The sequence below is a fragment of the Mixophyes fleayi genome, chromosome 9 (assembly GCF_038048845.1).
Source record: "Mixophyes fleayi isolate aMixFle1 chromosome 9, aMixFle1.hap1, whole genome shotgun sequence".
Classification (NCBI taxonomy): Eukaryota; Metazoa; Chordata; class Amphibia; order Anura; family Limnodynastidae; genus Mixophyes; species Mixophyes fleayi.
The window spans coordinates 94,848,121-94,864,402 of NC_134410.1; the positions used below are offsets into that span (position 1 = coordinate 94,848,121).

Here is a 16,282-nt window from a genome sequence, read left to right on the forward strand (position 1 = left end):
GGGCTGCCTATACTCTACTAAGGGGGAGCTACCTATACTATTTTATGGGGGGACTACCTAGACTATATTAAGGGGGTCTGCCTATACTATACTAAGGGGTTGCTACCTATACTATGCTAAGGGGGGTCTACCTATACTATACCAAGGGGGGCTGCCTATACTATACTAAGGGGGGTGCCAATACTATACTAATGGGTGGTGCCTATACTATACTAAGGGGGCTGCCTATACTATACTAAGGGGGCTACCTATACTAAGGAGGGGCTGCCTATACCATACTAAGGGGGAGCTACCTATACTATACTAAGGGAGGCTTCCTATACTATACTAAGGGGGGGCTGTCTATACTTTACTAAGGGGGTGGCTGCCTATACTATACTAAGAGGGGTCTGCCTATACTATACTAATGGGGAGCTGCCTATACTATACTAAGGGGAGCTACCTGTACAATACTAAGTGGGACTGCCTATACTATACTAAGGGGGGGCTACCTATACTATACTAAGGGGGGCTGTCTATACTTTACTAAGTGGGTGGCTACCCATACTATACTAAGGGGAGCTGCCTATACTATACTAAGGGGGAAGGCTACCTATACTATACTAAGCGGGGCTACCGATACTATACTAAGTGGGGGCTGCCTATACTATACTAAGGGGGTGACTGCCTATACTATACTAAGGGGAGGCTGCCTATACTATACTAAGGGGGGGCTACCTATACTAAACTACAGGAAGGTGGGGGGCTGCCTATACTAAACTATAGGGAGTGTGAAGGACAGGTGGGACTACTATAATTTGTGAAGGAAAGGGGGGTATGTTGCTATAATGTGTGATATGAGGGAAATGAGGGGGGCTGTCTTAATAACACATCGGTGGAAGGTAGGCTATTAATTTAATGGTTGCGTTTAGGTGGGGGCTAATTATTTAATGTGTGCTATTTTATTTGTGGGGTGATGGTGGGGCAATTTAATTTATTTGTGGGCTATTTCATTAAATAGTGGGGCCTATTAAATTAAGTTGGGGTGGAGGGACTTTTAATTCAAAGCTTGTGTGATATGGGGCTATTAATTTAATCTGGGACTGAGTTTGGGGAGGAGAGTTATTTGCTAAATGTAAATATGAATTATTTAATGCAGGGGATGGTTGTGGGAAATGGTAATATTATACATAAATGTTATTAATTTTTTGCTGGGGTTGATTGGAGGGAAGTAGGTCTACTTATTAAATGTGTATACTAGTAATTTATTGTCAGGGCTGGTTGGAGGGAAATAGATCTATTTATCAAATGTAAGTGCTATTATATTAATGTTGGGGCTGGAGGGAGGCCTAATTATTTAATGTGAATGCTATTGATTTAATGCTGGGGCTGGTTTGCATTTTCTCATTTTCATGTACCCATTATTTTTTCCAAATAGGGCCTCCAGCATTCCAGTATCCAGACAAGCAGCAAGTGATCTAAAGAAACCAGCAGCCACAGGTCGTGTAAGTGACAAGAACAGGTAGGAGAGAGCAGGACAGACTTCCAACTGTCCTGAATCTGATGGGGCAGTCCCGAATTTGGGTGACTGTCTCACTTAGTCAGGATTTGGTCAGACAGCAAGGACAGTTGGGGGGTATGTCCAGCTTCACACTGTACTGCTCGTGAAGGCAAAGCTGCGTGTTCTAACAGTAGTGCACACAGTTTTGCCTGTGTATTTGTCTAAAATGTATCTAAAATGATAACCCACCCCTGTCTTAAGTGCCCCAGGCTCCCCCAAAACCTTATTCCAGCTCTGGTGATACTTTAGTGGTTCTTACATTGATTCCATTGCCTCCTTTTACCTTGCATTGGTCCCATTCTCAGATCACTTTGTTTAAAATATGGCCAGCCCCCATTGCACTGACAATATCATTAATCCTGCATCATTTGCATTTAGTATATCACAAGCAAACACTTGTAATAGCTTTCTCCTGCCATTGTCTGTCAACCCTCCCTAAACTGTTAATCCAAACCACCCCCAATCACTTGTATCATTTAGGGCTCATACATATTTGTTGCAAATGAAGTGTTTTGTTGCAGATGCTATTTCCCCTTTCTGATGATCGCACCTGGACAGCCATTTATTATAAGTATTATTATTAATGCATTTTTGAAACACAGTACACATTTTTATATATTATATATATAGAGAGAGATTTAACTGGTAGTTTGCATCTCATGACGTCAGGGAAACAACAGTGCGTGAGGTGCTCATATGCTGCTCTGGCAGACTGATCAAATACGATTGTGCCAACATCTTTCGTAATAGTTAAACTTATTAAACAAAGTCAGGTATGTTTCTATGAAGGGAATTTTGGAAGTACGTGTTAGTAGGCAACTAAACAAGTTGGAGCACAGAGGCATAAACCAGTCGCAGATAATATAAAAGGATTCATGTAATTTTATGACACAGGACTGGCAGCATTTGCCCTGCATTGCTTTAGAGATGACCCACTGTGTGTAAAGTCATCACATCTAGGTTTTCCTAAAAGTTACTACAACCAAATTCCAGTAGTTCTAAATCACGCCTACTTATGTGTTGGTCCCACATACAATTATTTTGGTCCCGCCCACATGAGGCCACTTCAATAATTTTTTCCAGGGCCACTTTAAGTTCCCAATCTGCCCCTGCTTCAGAAATCCTTTACACACCTTTCTTGATTGTTACTTTTCAACAATGAGATTCCGTAAATGTTTTCAAAGCTCCTTACAGACCATGGCTATTCCACAGGAACCCCACAGGAACAGCAAATCAGGGTAATTTAGTTTTTATTTTTACTTTTTTCTAAAAATTGTCTAGTGTTGGTTGCAAGGTCACATTAAAGGTGAAAAAACATCTGATGTGATTTATGTTGATTTCAGTCTTTATATCAAAAATACCTTTAATTTCAAAAATATTATGCAGACTTTTTATATCCCGTGAATATTAGCAAAAGAGTACAATGCTGATGTAATCAACTCTTAATAAATCCATTGTGATTTAAGAAAATAAAATGTGAAAAATGCCAAAGGGGGTGAATACTTTTTATAGCAGCTGCTACAATGTATGTATAAAGTGTTCCCCAGACCTCTTCCATTGTAATCTCATTTGGACAGGGTCTGTTTTAGTTTTTGCTTCATGTCATTGTGTGTAATACGTTTATCTCATGATCTCCTCAGTGTACAGCACTGCACAGTATGTCAGTGCTTTTTAATTAAAAGATAATAATAATAATAGCAGCTGTATGTTCAATGGATTTATAGATTGGCAAACTCACCCAAGGCTTTTTTTTTCATTTTTTAGAGATCTCAATTCACTTATTTGCACTGGCCTACAGTATAATGCGTTTATAAAGTGAAAACTGTTATGATGGTTTAGTCTTAAAAAGATATCTACAGTCTTCATGTTATTCAATGAATGCTCTGACAGAATTGTTGGCTGCCCTAAAATTTTCAATACATTAGGTGAATCGAATAATCAGCAAATCTTTGTCAGATTTGACCATCTGTATTAATATACATTTATACAGATGGTTTAATACAGTCACAAAGGCGCTTTCCTAGTCGCACTTCAAATCACGTCACCGGTGGTATGAACGTGAACTTCAGCATCTATTATACATACTGAAACATAGAAAGGTTTTCATAGCGCAATACTGTCTAACACATGTATCAGTAGTCTAAAAGTGGGAGAGGACATGTGTCTAAGTCTGCGGGTGACCACCAATCACCCGTGCTCCCCCTTCCACCTCGCGCCCCAATGGGTTTATGCTCACAAGCTGCAGGTAAATGTATGGCCCCACATATCGCAGAATTCTCTTTCTGAGCCTTCCTTGACTTTCTGGAGTCTCAATACACCACTGCTGTACACCCGTCTGGGAGACACTTCACATGTGCCGCGAGACGCACGTATTCCCTCAGATATTCCAAATATCATACAAAAAGAAAGGAACAATCTAGTGTTTCACCTTTTAATAAAATCATCTAAACACAGATGTTTTCGCTTAATAAAAACAGGACCCGTACCATAATGCAGATCAAAACAGGCATGAACATTGTGAATCACATAAGCTCACCACAATCTCATCTGATATGAGGTGCCGTCGGGTCCGTGAATAAAACCAACGCGTTTCAACTTAAAAAGTCTTTTTCAAGGTTCCAATTTAAAATCCTTCCATCGCTTTATAAAGGGAAGTCCATCCGCTAGATGACCCAATTGTTGTGCGCATCCAGAAGGAGGCTTGGCTCCTCCGTCTCTCCGGAAGCCTATTCATTATCACAACGAGGTTTGGTTTCTTAAAGCGATATGCTCTCTCACTCATTAATCAAAGGCGATGATTGGCTCCTCCATCTTTACTGAAGTATTGTGGTTTCCACCTTTCGGTATGCCTTCTTATGTTAATACAGAGTATCCCTATCTAATACAAACAGTATTCTATCTCCTCTATATGCATAAATGGTCATTAAAACATTTTATTTTCCCCCAAAGAATTGCGTTGAGTCGATTTTCCTCGATATAAAAGAGAAAAAGAATATGTCAGTATCATGTCTTCCATAATGGTCATGATCTAAACATACATATAGCCCTCATATACTGACATATATTCTCTCATGAAGACTCTATTTATACACAACTGGCATCGACCATCTATACATAGTCTCCAGAAAGTTGCTCCAACTTTTCCACATAGCTTTCTATATCCTCCCAACAGAAACCATATCAAATATGAAGGAAATATATGGTACAAGATATCATACTGTCAGGTGGATGTAGAGGAAAGAGTATAACACCATCATATCTCCCTTCTATGGGCTTGATTTCAATACATACATGCTTATATTAGAATTGTCACACATTTCCAATTCATAAAGGATGCCATCCTGTATCCATATATATGACATATACATGTGCGACTGCATCAAGGCCCTAGTCTTAAAGAAACCATTTTAGCTCAAAGTCCGCATTAAGCCCTTTCGGAATCATGGTATCTACATTGTAGATCCACTTCATCTCCAGTTTTGATAGCGAAGTTAGTGTATTCCTGTTCCTCCAATTCTCTTCAACTATCTGGAGTCCCCAGAAACCTTTGATGTATTCACACGAACTCAAATGAGCCAGTTTAAAATGATTCAAAAGTGCATGTGTTTCTAATCCTCTCTTGATGTTATATAGATGTTCTCTCCATCTTATTTTTAATGATCGGGTTTTTCTTCCTATATATACTTTGTCGCAAGTACATTGTATTCCTTTACAATGTTTGCTCTATGTGAGAGTATTAAGTGGAACTCTAAATACATACGAAAGGCTGCAGTATCGAACGAAGCGCTAGACACACAGGCTGTACTTTGTTTAGACTGTTATTTTTCCACTTGTACTGTGTGTCCGGCTGCATCATGTTTGCACATAGGGACCGCCGTTGCGGCTTGACTATAGATACATTCGATATGAATGATATGGGAGATGATGTGAGTGATGAGAATTATACTGATATTATGTACAAGCTTGAAAAGGTCCTAATGAAGGAAAACAGAATGTGGTGGGAAGTGGTAAGCCTTGAGAAATACGTGGCAGAGCAAATGATACCTAAGGGTTTAGTTATTAACAAACAACCCTATTTTGAAACAGCTACCACATCCTTTAAGGATGAGTGGAATTTTATTTTGAGAACTTGTTCGTTCTCTTTGATTAATCTGATTCTTAGAGACAGAAGGAAAGATCTATCTAAGTTAGAGGAAGAAATTGAAATTCTTAATACTATGATACATCCCTTTAAAGATCAGGAGGAGTATAAGAGAATAGAAGGGATCATACAGAAAAGAATAGAGAAAGACAACAGGGAAACTGTCAATAGGAAAAAGAAAAAATTGATGAGGGATAGAAAACTGGCCACAGCTCCGGTAAAGGGAGATGAAGGAGATGCATTCCAACCATTTATAAAGGGAGCTATATATCCACCTATGAACCAGAGGAGGTTCAGAAGGAGCCCACTAAAGAAAAGAGACCAGAGTTCTAAAGAGATGTATAAATTTGATAGGACAGCAAATAGAGGACGAAATAGAGAAGAATATGATAATTTCTCTAACTTTTCTAAGAAAAGATTTAATAAAAAATTTGAGGAAAGAAAAGGTGGACCATATGCCAAATATTCCCCAATTAATAAATGGAATAGGAAACCATGGAGGACACAGACACAAAATAGATTTGAGAATTTGGAAAGGGAGCCTAAAGAAAGATCTTGTTCTCTCAGTGGTCTTCCTTCTTCCTCTTCATCTTTATTAGACCGAGGCGAGAGGGGAAAAAGAAGGAGATAGGTAAGACAAGTAAGAATAAGGGATTGAAGAAAAGGAAGAAGAGGGGAAAAAAGGGGGGAAAGAACAGGCACAAAAGGAGGAGGAAGAAAGAGAGTATACTCTCCCCTAAAACTACGTGGGAGGAAGGGACCAATATCTTTAATTTGAGTTCCCATACTCTAACTGAAGGAGAAAAATCTCTTTTAAAAAAAGGTGTTAAGTTCGCCCCTACTAGTGACATCAATCCTTTTGAAAACTCATATAGACTTACAAAAGTTTGTAAGGAAACTGACAATTAAAAAGTTCTTTAAAATTAAGGAAAATGAAGGAGAAAAGGTGATCATAGAACAAAATGAGAAGATAAAGAAGTTTAAGAATAGATCTACTTTCTTCCCTCAACATATTAAAGGTAACTTTATAGAAACCTTTAATCAAATGATAGCGAATGATATTAGGAAGTTAAGGACAAAGAAACCGGGGAAGAAAATTACATCAAATCTCACCTTTAAAGAAAGGCAGGCAATAAGAACTCTGTCAGATAACCACCAAATTGTCATCAAGCCCGCAGATAAGGGAGGGGGAGTGGTAGTGATGGATGTCGACAACTATATGAAAGAAGTCCAATTACAGCTGGACTCAGAGGGAACATATAAGAAACTGAGGAAAGATCCAACTGAACAAATTAGTAGGGATCTAGTCACCTTTATAGCCAAATATAAGGATATAGGTGTCATAGATGATGATACAGCAAAATATATCTGTATAGAACATCCAAGAGTTCCAGTTATATATGTATTGCCCAAAATTCATAAAGACAGCAAGAACCCACCGGGTAGACCCATTGTCTCCGGGACGGGCTCTATCACTATCAATCTGTCAGAAGTGCTAGATAGCTACCTACAACCAAAGGTAGCCCAAAGGTGGCCCAAAGCTCAAAGTCATACTTGAGAGATACAAAAGATTTCCTTAGAAACCTATCAGAGATCGTCTGGGATAGGGATTTTATCCTTGTCACGGCAGACGTAAAATCACTATACACCATCATTGCACATAACCTTGGGGTTGAGGCAGTGAGAAGTGGCTTTGTTAATACCTCCTATGTAGATAGTCTTCAAGAATTTATTATAGATGGGATTGTTTTTGTGTTGACACACAACTACTTTAGATTCCAGGGGGAATACTATCTTCAGTGTGTGGGGACGGCCATGGGCACCAAGTTCGCTCTGAGTTATGCTAACATCTTTATGGCCCGGTGGGAGACGGAGAGTGTCTGGCTGGGTCACGAATTCGGGGCGAGCTTGGTGTCCTGGTTCCGCTACATAGACGATATCTTTTTTATATGGAGGGGATCTGAACAGGAATTAAGTTTATTCCTTCAACATCTGAATTCCAATAAGTATGGTATCGAACTAACCTTTACATCAAGTAAGGTCAGTGTGAACTTTTTGGACATTACTGTGTATGTAGATGAGAGGGGCCTTCAAACCAAGACTTTTAACAAACCCACTGATACTATAAGCTATATTGACTACACTAGCAATCATCATAGGACTTGGTTAAATGCCGTCCCATTGAGTCAAATGAAAAGAGTGAAGCGGAATTGCACTGAGAGTAACATCTTAGACCCACAGGTAGCAGAAATGAAGCAGGCCTTCCACAGTAAAGGCTATAATATGGAATTACTAAATGTAGCAGAGGAAAATCTTAGAAAGACTGAAAGGGAAGAGCTTTTGACGCAAGGGAGAAAGTCCTGTCCTAAAAATAACACTAAATATCAATGGGCATTCTTTTCTAACTATAGCATTAACCATCTACAGGTCGAGAAGATTCTGACCAAACATTGGGGAATTCTTAAGAAAGATAGCACTATAGGCGATATGCTACCAGACAAACCCCACTTTATATACAGGAAAGCTCAGAACCTGAAAGACAAGATCGTTAGGAGCCATCTGCCAGAAACCATGGAAAGGCCAATTAGAACAAAAGGGTTCCATAGATGCGGTTTATGTGCAGCTTGTAAAACATGTAGAACATCTCAAAGCAAATATACGGATTTGGTACTTAATGGAAAAGAATATAAGATAAAAGATTTCATAACCTGTCACACTAAAAATGCAGTGTACGCAGTACAATGTACTTGCGACAAAGTATATATAGGAAGAACAACCCGATCATTAAAAATAAGATGGAGAGAACATCTATATAACATCAAGAGAGGGTTAGAAACACATGCACTTTCAAACCATTTTAAACTGGCTCACTCGAGTTCGTGTGAATGCATCAAAGGTTTCTGGGGACTCCAGATAGTTGAAGAGAATTGGAGGAACAGGAATACACTAACTTCGCTATCAAAACTGGAGATGAAGTGGATCTACAATGTAGATACCATGATTCCGAAAGGGCTTAATGCGGACTTTGAGCTAAAATGGTTTCTTTAAGACTAGGGCCTTGATGCAGTCGCACATGTATATGTCATATATATGGATACAGGATGGCATCCTTTATGAATTGGAAATGTGTGACAATTCTAATATAAGCATGTATGTATTGAAATCAAGCCCATAGAAGGGAGATATGATGGTGTTATACTCTTTCCTCTACATCCACCTGACAGTATGATATCTTGTACCATATATTTCCTTCATATTTGATATGGTTTCTGTTGGGAGGATATAGAAAGCTATGTGGAAAAGTTGGAGCAACTTTCTGGAGACTATGTATAGATGGTCGATGCCAGTTGTGTATAAATAGAGTCTTCATGAGAGAATATATGTCAGTATATGAGGGCTATATGTATGTTTAGATCATGACCATTATGGAAGACATGATACTGACATATTCTTTTTCTCTTTTATATCGAGGAAAATCGACTCAACGCAATTCTTTGGGGGAAAATAAAATGTTTCAATGACCATTTATGCATATAGAGGAGATAGAATACTGTTTGTATTAGATAGGGATACTCTGTATTAACATAAGAAGGGATACCGAAAGGTGGAAACCACCATTCTTCCGTGGAGACGGAGGAGCCAATCATCGCCTTTGATTAATGAGTGAGAGGGCATATCGCTTTAAGAAACCAAACCTCGTTGTGATAATGAATAGGCTTCCGGAGAGACGGAGGAGCAAAGCCTCCTTCTGGATGCGCACAACAATTGGGTCATCTAGCGGATGGACTTCCCTTTATAAAGCGATGGAAGGATTTTAAATTGGAACCTTGAAAAAGACTTTTTAAGTTGAAACGCGTTGGTTTTATTCACGGACCCGACGGCACCTCATATCAGATGAGATTGTGGTGAGCTTATGTGATTCACAATGTTCATGCCTGTTTTGATCTGCATTATGGTACGGGTCCTGTTTTTATTAAGCGAAAACATCTGTGTTTAGATGATTTTATTAAAAGGTGAAACACTAGATTGTTCCTTTCTTTTTGTATGATATTTGGAATATCTGAGGGAATACGTGCGTCTCGCGGCACATGTGAAGTGTCTCCCAGACGGGTGTACAGCAGTGTTGTATTGAGACTCCAGAAAGTCAAGGAAGGCTCAGAAAGAGAATTCTGCGATATGTGGGGCCATACATTTACCTGCATCTTGTGAGCATAAACCCATTGGGGCGTGAGGTGGAAGGGGGAGCACGGGTGATTGGTGGTGACCCGCAGACTGAGACACATGTCATCTCCCACTTTTAGACTACTGATACATGTGTTAGACAGTATTGCGCTATGAAAACCTTTCTATGTTTCAGTATGTATAATAGATGCTGAAGTTCACGTTCATACCACCGGTGACGTGATTTGAAGTGCGACTAGGAAAGCGCCTTTGTGTATGTATTAAACCATCTGTATTGTTTGTTCTATGTGAGAGTATTAAGTGGAACTCTAAGTACATACTAAAGGCTGCAGTACCGAACGAAGCGCTAGACACACAGGCTGTACTTTGTTTAGAATATACATTTATGCCAAATCTGAAATATCCAAGCATTTGTCACTGAGGCAGAACAGATGAACCATAGAAGGGACACTTTGAGAGGGTGGACAATGACAGCATGCATGATCAGATCCAGCCATCGCCTGATCGGGGATGCCTGCCATCCAGGTTGACATCTGGGCGATCCCATTCAGGTGCTGATATGTTTAGGCAATCTTTTTGTATCCATATGTACTATAATTTGTGTCCCATTAGTTATAAAATTACGTAATAGACCAGCAAAATTGCAGCTTGTATTGGCACCTTAAATTGTAAGGGAATATAAGTGCATACATAAAGTAAGTGCATTGTACATAAGTGCATAAGTTCATTATTTTTCTAGGTTCATTTTATTCTGCTCACATTGTTTGTCACACAACATATCTTCACAGGTATCTTCCAGCTGTGGGGCATACCTTGAAGTTTGACTTCCTTGCCTCAATGCCTCAGTTAAACGCATCCAGAAAACTTTCCTTTCTAAATAGCCATCTGTCCACTTGAGGTAAGTGTTCTTGCGCAGATACTTGTTCAATCCAATCATTTGTTTAAGCTGTGCATCTTTAACTGCTTCCAAAACTATTACAATGACCCCACACTGACTCTCCAGGAATTGCCAAGACATGACCATCTCAAACTCAAAGCTGCACCACTTGCTCTCAATAAAGTTTTGAGAAACAATAATTAGAGCATTGCGACTTCTGCGAATGCCCTCATTCACAATGTTGGAAGTGATGGGAATACCTGGTAAGAAGTCTCTGTAATGCAGGCACAGTTGAAAAGATGGATTACCATCTTCTAATTTGGGAACCAGCTGTTCCTTCACCCATTCCTCATCTAAACTGGAATGGATAACAAAGGCATCATAATCTTTTTCTGTAAAATTATTTTTGTGAGTTTGGCAGGATAAATAACAAAGGTAAAAGTATTTTTGGGAATAGCAGCGATATACGAAGACAGCAAATAAGCTACTTATTACAATAGCAAATACACCTGCAAATATATACAGGCTCAAACTGCAATTCAAGTTTACATCACTAAGCTGTAAGCCATGAAGGTATTCCGGTGTTTTGCACACCATGAGTTCACTGAAGCGTAGAACTCTGTTGTTCTGCTCACGGACCCAAAGCAGAAATGTTTGCTGGCTGCAAGAACAGTCATATGGGTTCTGTGAAATGTTAAATTTTGCCATATTTTGTGATATTTTTTGTGATATTATTTGTGTTGTATCTTCAGACAAACCCTGGAAGTTATTAGCACTAATATCTAAAATTGTGAGTGCTATTAGTGGGTTAAGTACTGATGACTTGAATTCCAGCAACCTGTTCTTACTCAGATCCAGCACTTGCAATAATATAAGGTGAGCAAAGGTCTCTGTCGGAATATGCTGCAAACTGCAAGATGACATGTCCAGGATGCGGAGTTGAGTCAAATTTTGGAATACCAAACCCAATATTTCAGCGGAAAAGGTAGTATGAGATATATAGAGCTGTTCCAAACTGTCAAGGCCACAAAAAGAACAATGAATAAGAAAATGGCATGAAGTGTGTGACAGATCGAGGTAGGTAAGATTACCAAGAAGTTTAAAGATTGGAAATTGTCCCACACCCTCCAATTTTGTGTGACTCAAGTCTAATGAACGAAGATGAGGCATATTCAGGTAAACACTTCTCAAGCCAATGTGAATATTGAAGCTAAAATTCAGATGTTGAAGAACAGGTACATTGTAAATAATATTAGCACAACAAGATTCAAGATGTAACTTATTACTGCTCAGATCTAATAACTCAAGCTTGGTTAAGTTTCTAATGTCACCATAAAAGTCGTGGAGTCGTCGGTTATCTGTTATTCGAATCTCTTTAAGGTATATGAACTTTGTAATGAATGTAGAAGGTACTCTGGGGATCAGACAATATTTAAGCTCAAGCTTTTCAATGTTTGAAGCTGAAGAATTAAGAAGGATCTCCAAATTCGTATTTATCAAACGAAAAAATGTAATGTTTTTAATACAGTCAAAAAAAGGTGGCTTAGAACTAGTAAAGTAGATGCCATTAATTGTTAACTCTTCAACATCCATTCCACATAGTCCCTTAAGAAGTCCATTATCAAAGTAAATCTTATTCAAAGAATTTCTGTAGTGACCAATCACTAGCTTCCCTGAACGAAGTCCAGATAGTGCATTTAAGTTAGCTTTCATAATATCTGCATTAGAAAAACAGCCTTTTAGGTCTAAAATTTGTAAAGAAATGAACCTGAAGGCACCAGGAGATATGTGTTGGATTGGATTCTTAGATAATATGAGAGACAGGTGGGAAATATTTGCATTTTGCAGGTTTACCAAGTCATTCTCCTTTATCTCAGTAATCTGGTTCGCACGAAGGTCAAGTGTGTGGAGAGAAAATAAAAAGGAGGGAACATGCAGGGTCTTCAGCAAATTTCTAGCAGCATTTAATTCCTGTAGCAAGGTAAGTTGCCCCAAAGGGAGTTCAGATAGGGAAGTAAGAGATGTTTCCACTACAATAAGTCTATTTAAGAAAGAAAGGCCAGACAAAGTCAATGGAGACCAATTCTTTACTTGATTTCCTGTCAGGATCAAAGTATGTAACTTGTCAAGGCCAGAGAATGTATTATCTTCTATTGAAATGATACTGCACCTGCTCAGAGACACAAACAGAGTACAACAGTATTAAGGAGATTTGTATGTATCACAATTGCTATTAATGTTATCATATAGAAGGCTTACCTTGTGAGATCAAGAAGCTGGAGTTTGGATACTAGTGAGAACTGCTTGTTATAAAGACGATGAAGTGGGTTAAAACTAAGATCTAGTCTTCTAAGATTTTTTGACAAATTCAGTGGAACTACAGAGAAATTGCAGTTACAACAATTCAAGGACATCTGTAGAATTTCCTGTAGGGAAAAATGTAAAGAAGTATTGATTACAGTGTGTTATCTTAAATACATTAGGGCAAGCAGTTTGATTTCAATGCCGGGTTTTCCAACTTGGCCTTTCACCAAAACTACATATACATGTCTGGCACTGTAAAGTTCACAGATTATAGTGTCCTGAAACAGGGTTATCTTACAATGAGGAGAGGTGAATTTTTATTTTTTTCTGATTTTGCTCTCGGTATCTTGTTTGGACTAAGAGCAAAGCAATGAGGGCGAAAGTCACTACACTTCCTCACTCATTGGGCCTTGCCTTCAGAGTAAGTAGGTGAGAGACAGAAAAAAAATACTTGCTCCTGCTACTGGATTACTACAAAATAGAAAGTTTACAACTGTTAACAACTGTAAAATGCCCAAAACTGCAGCACAAAACTGCACTTCAAAAAATTAACCGCTTTGCAAGAATCGTTACCAAAGTAGAAATCCCCACAAAACATAATAAATGTGAAAATGGCAGAAAATATTTCTCATCTCTAATTCTAAGGTATAACTGTTCACAGTTTGCCTCTGTGTGAATGGGGGGAGTAGAATTCCTTGCTCAGTCAATGATTTAAAGGAAAACCAGTTGAAGTAGGAATATTTACGAATGGACCATTAGTACAAATGAGGATATATGAAGTCATAAATAGATAGTAAATGAGTAATACCACTAGTATTTTTACAATCTGTGATAATAAGTATAGACATAATAAACTTGCTTGTACATGAACATTAAAACAGAGGAAAAATACTCTCAATATACAAACAAGGCAGATTTAAAACTATAACTATAGCACAAATATTTAATTCCAGTAAGGCTCAATTCACTCTAGTAAGGGAATCTTTACAACACACAATATGATATTAAATGTATAGAGAAATACAGTAGGACATTAAATACCTTTATTACATGGCATAAAGGGACTTTGCCTTCAGATAATTCAAATAATCAATCAAATGTGTTTATTTTTGTTGTCATTAGATACGACAACACATCCGCTATGTAGGTACAATTACTGTATATACACAATTCAGAATATTCTCAGCCCCTTGTTTCATTGCTGTGCCCGAGAAATATTTGATTCTGTTTCCGAGCAACCATTGACTAAGAAGCAATACAAAACAATGAAGGCTATTTTCCCCAATGCAGAAGCTAATATGAATAATATAGTAAGATTTATTTTTCTTACAAACAAAATGGTAAATATGACCGACATAAAAATGCATATACATATATATATATATATATATATATATATATATATATATATATATATATCTCAAACAATAAAACAACTTATAAATGTTCATGGGACCAAGCTATACCCAATTCAAATAAAATTAAGTAAATTAAAATAAATGTTAAGAAACAATTACACCCTAAAAACAAACACTGAAGCTAGAATGAAGAAAAAACATTTAGGAAAAATATAATATATAATACTACATGACAGAAATTAGAATGTCTGCTGTTGAATTTGACATGTATTTACTTACTGTGTAAGTAAATTTGGGTGAAAATGGGATCATTATCATCATCATCATCACCATTTATTTATATAGCGCCACTAATTCCGCAGAGCTTTACAGAGAACTCATTCACATCAGTCCCTGCCCCATTGGAGCTTACAATTCCCAATGGGATGATCTCTCATTCTAGTGGATCAAATATTATAAAATATTGTTATTAAATACATACTAGAAACACACTCCCACTAGACTAAGAAAGATCTGTAATCTAAACACATTTCAAATAAACACTGGCCTACACCAAAAATAAAACATTAATAAATGGGATAGTAAATTGTCAGACTTGATAATTAATCTTTAACTGCCTTAATGTTTTATATTTATGTGTGTGTTTTATTAGATATTTTTAGTTTGTATTAGTAGTATAAACTATTAGTACAGATCACCAGCAGATTAGGAAAAAACTGCAATTTAAACACATTTAGGTTGAACTCTGGTCTATTCTGAGAACAAACTATCAACAAATGGTGTGGACAGACAAGCAGACCAGACTGGTAATTGGTATTTAACTGCCATAAGGATTTTATGTTTATGTGTGCGGCTTTTATTAGACGGGTTTTAGCCTGCATAATAAGAAATATAGATTGTTTTCCCTTCAAAGGTTCTTACCTCTTTGCAGCAACTGCCAGCTCTATGGAATACAAACCATAAACTGAACAGTAAAATCAAAGGACGGTCCATGCCTTAAAAAATATATTTGTTTTGCTCCTCAAAGGGTATGCCTGAAGCAGAGCACTGCTTGAGTTAAATATATACGTTTATCTCAGTCGTACGTGTTGCATTGTGAAACAAGAAGCAAAAGTTGTTACGTAAATCTACAGGAAAATACTAGAACAGACACTTCCTGAAATTCACTGAAGTGTTGAATGAAGTGATAGCTGATATTTCACCAATATAAATTTAATATACAAATGTATATATATGTGTATATATATATATATATATATATATATAGATAGATATTTATATAGATATACATTATAAGAGCATACTGCTTAAAACATAGAATCATGTGTCATGTTATATTCTATCAACTTGGTTTGATCTAGACTTCCTTCTTTGCAACAACAAAACAGACCCATTTCTAACTAGGGAGGGTGTGACAATACATTTTTGCTTCCTCTTTTTAAATGTAAATACATTCTGCTATTGTTAATTAATCCTTTGTTTAATATCTTTTACATTACTTCATTTACTAAACCTAAAAATTGTTTAGAGCTTGGAAATCTGGCCCATAAAAGCTGCGGAATATTGTCTAATATATTGCAGTTTATAATGTAATCAAGAGATCATTTGTTTTACATTGTAAAGTATTCCTTGCAAAAATCACTTTTTTAACTGTCAGGAGATAGGAGAGGTGACTGAGCTGGGTTAATACTAAGGCAAAAGGTGAGTGGGGAGGGGATAGAAAAGAAGCAAGATATATAGGGGAATTGGTAGTTAATCTAGCAGAGATGTGATCAAAAGTTCTATCAGAAACTATTGGGCATACACCAGAAGATAGCAGAACCTCTTTCACAACTACTGATCTTCCTTGTTTTTTATTTTTTTATTTTTGACACACCAAA

General features: G+C 37.5%; 1 protein-coding gene across 1 annotated transcript; it reads right to left on the bottom strand.

Annotated features, from left to right (window-relative positions):
- Positions 1–9,671: 9,671 nt before the first annotated feature.
- TLR4 (toll like receptor 4) lies at positions 9,672–15,477 on the bottom strand. Its single transcript, XM_075186055.1, has 3 exons — positions 15,324–15,477; positions 13,000–13,166; positions 9,672–12,910 (listed from the first exon to the last, which is right to left on the bottom strand). Exons 1-3 carry the CDS (start codon positions 15,393–15,395, stop codon positions 10,591–10,593), a joined length of 2,559 nt encoding a protein of 852 aa, XP_075042156.1. The 5' UTR covers positions 15,396–15,477; the 3' UTR covers positions 9,672–10,590.
- Positions 15,478–16,282: the final 805 nt, after the last annotated feature.

Bases quoted from the DNA above. Each gene is read 5' to 3' on its own strand.
- TLR4 (XM_075186055.1), bottom strand. From the start codon at position 15,395: ATGGACCGTCCTTTGATTTTACTGTTCAGTTTATGGTTTGTATTCCAT. The intron at 13,167-15,323 runs GTAAGAACCTTT...TTTTCCCTACAG, and splicing joins CTGGCAGTTGCTGCAAAGAG to GAAATTCTACAGATGTCCTT. The intron at 12,911-12,999 runs GTAAGCCTTCTA...GTCTCTGAGCAG, and splicing joins CAGCTTCTTGATCTCACAAG to GTGCAGTATCATTTCAATAG.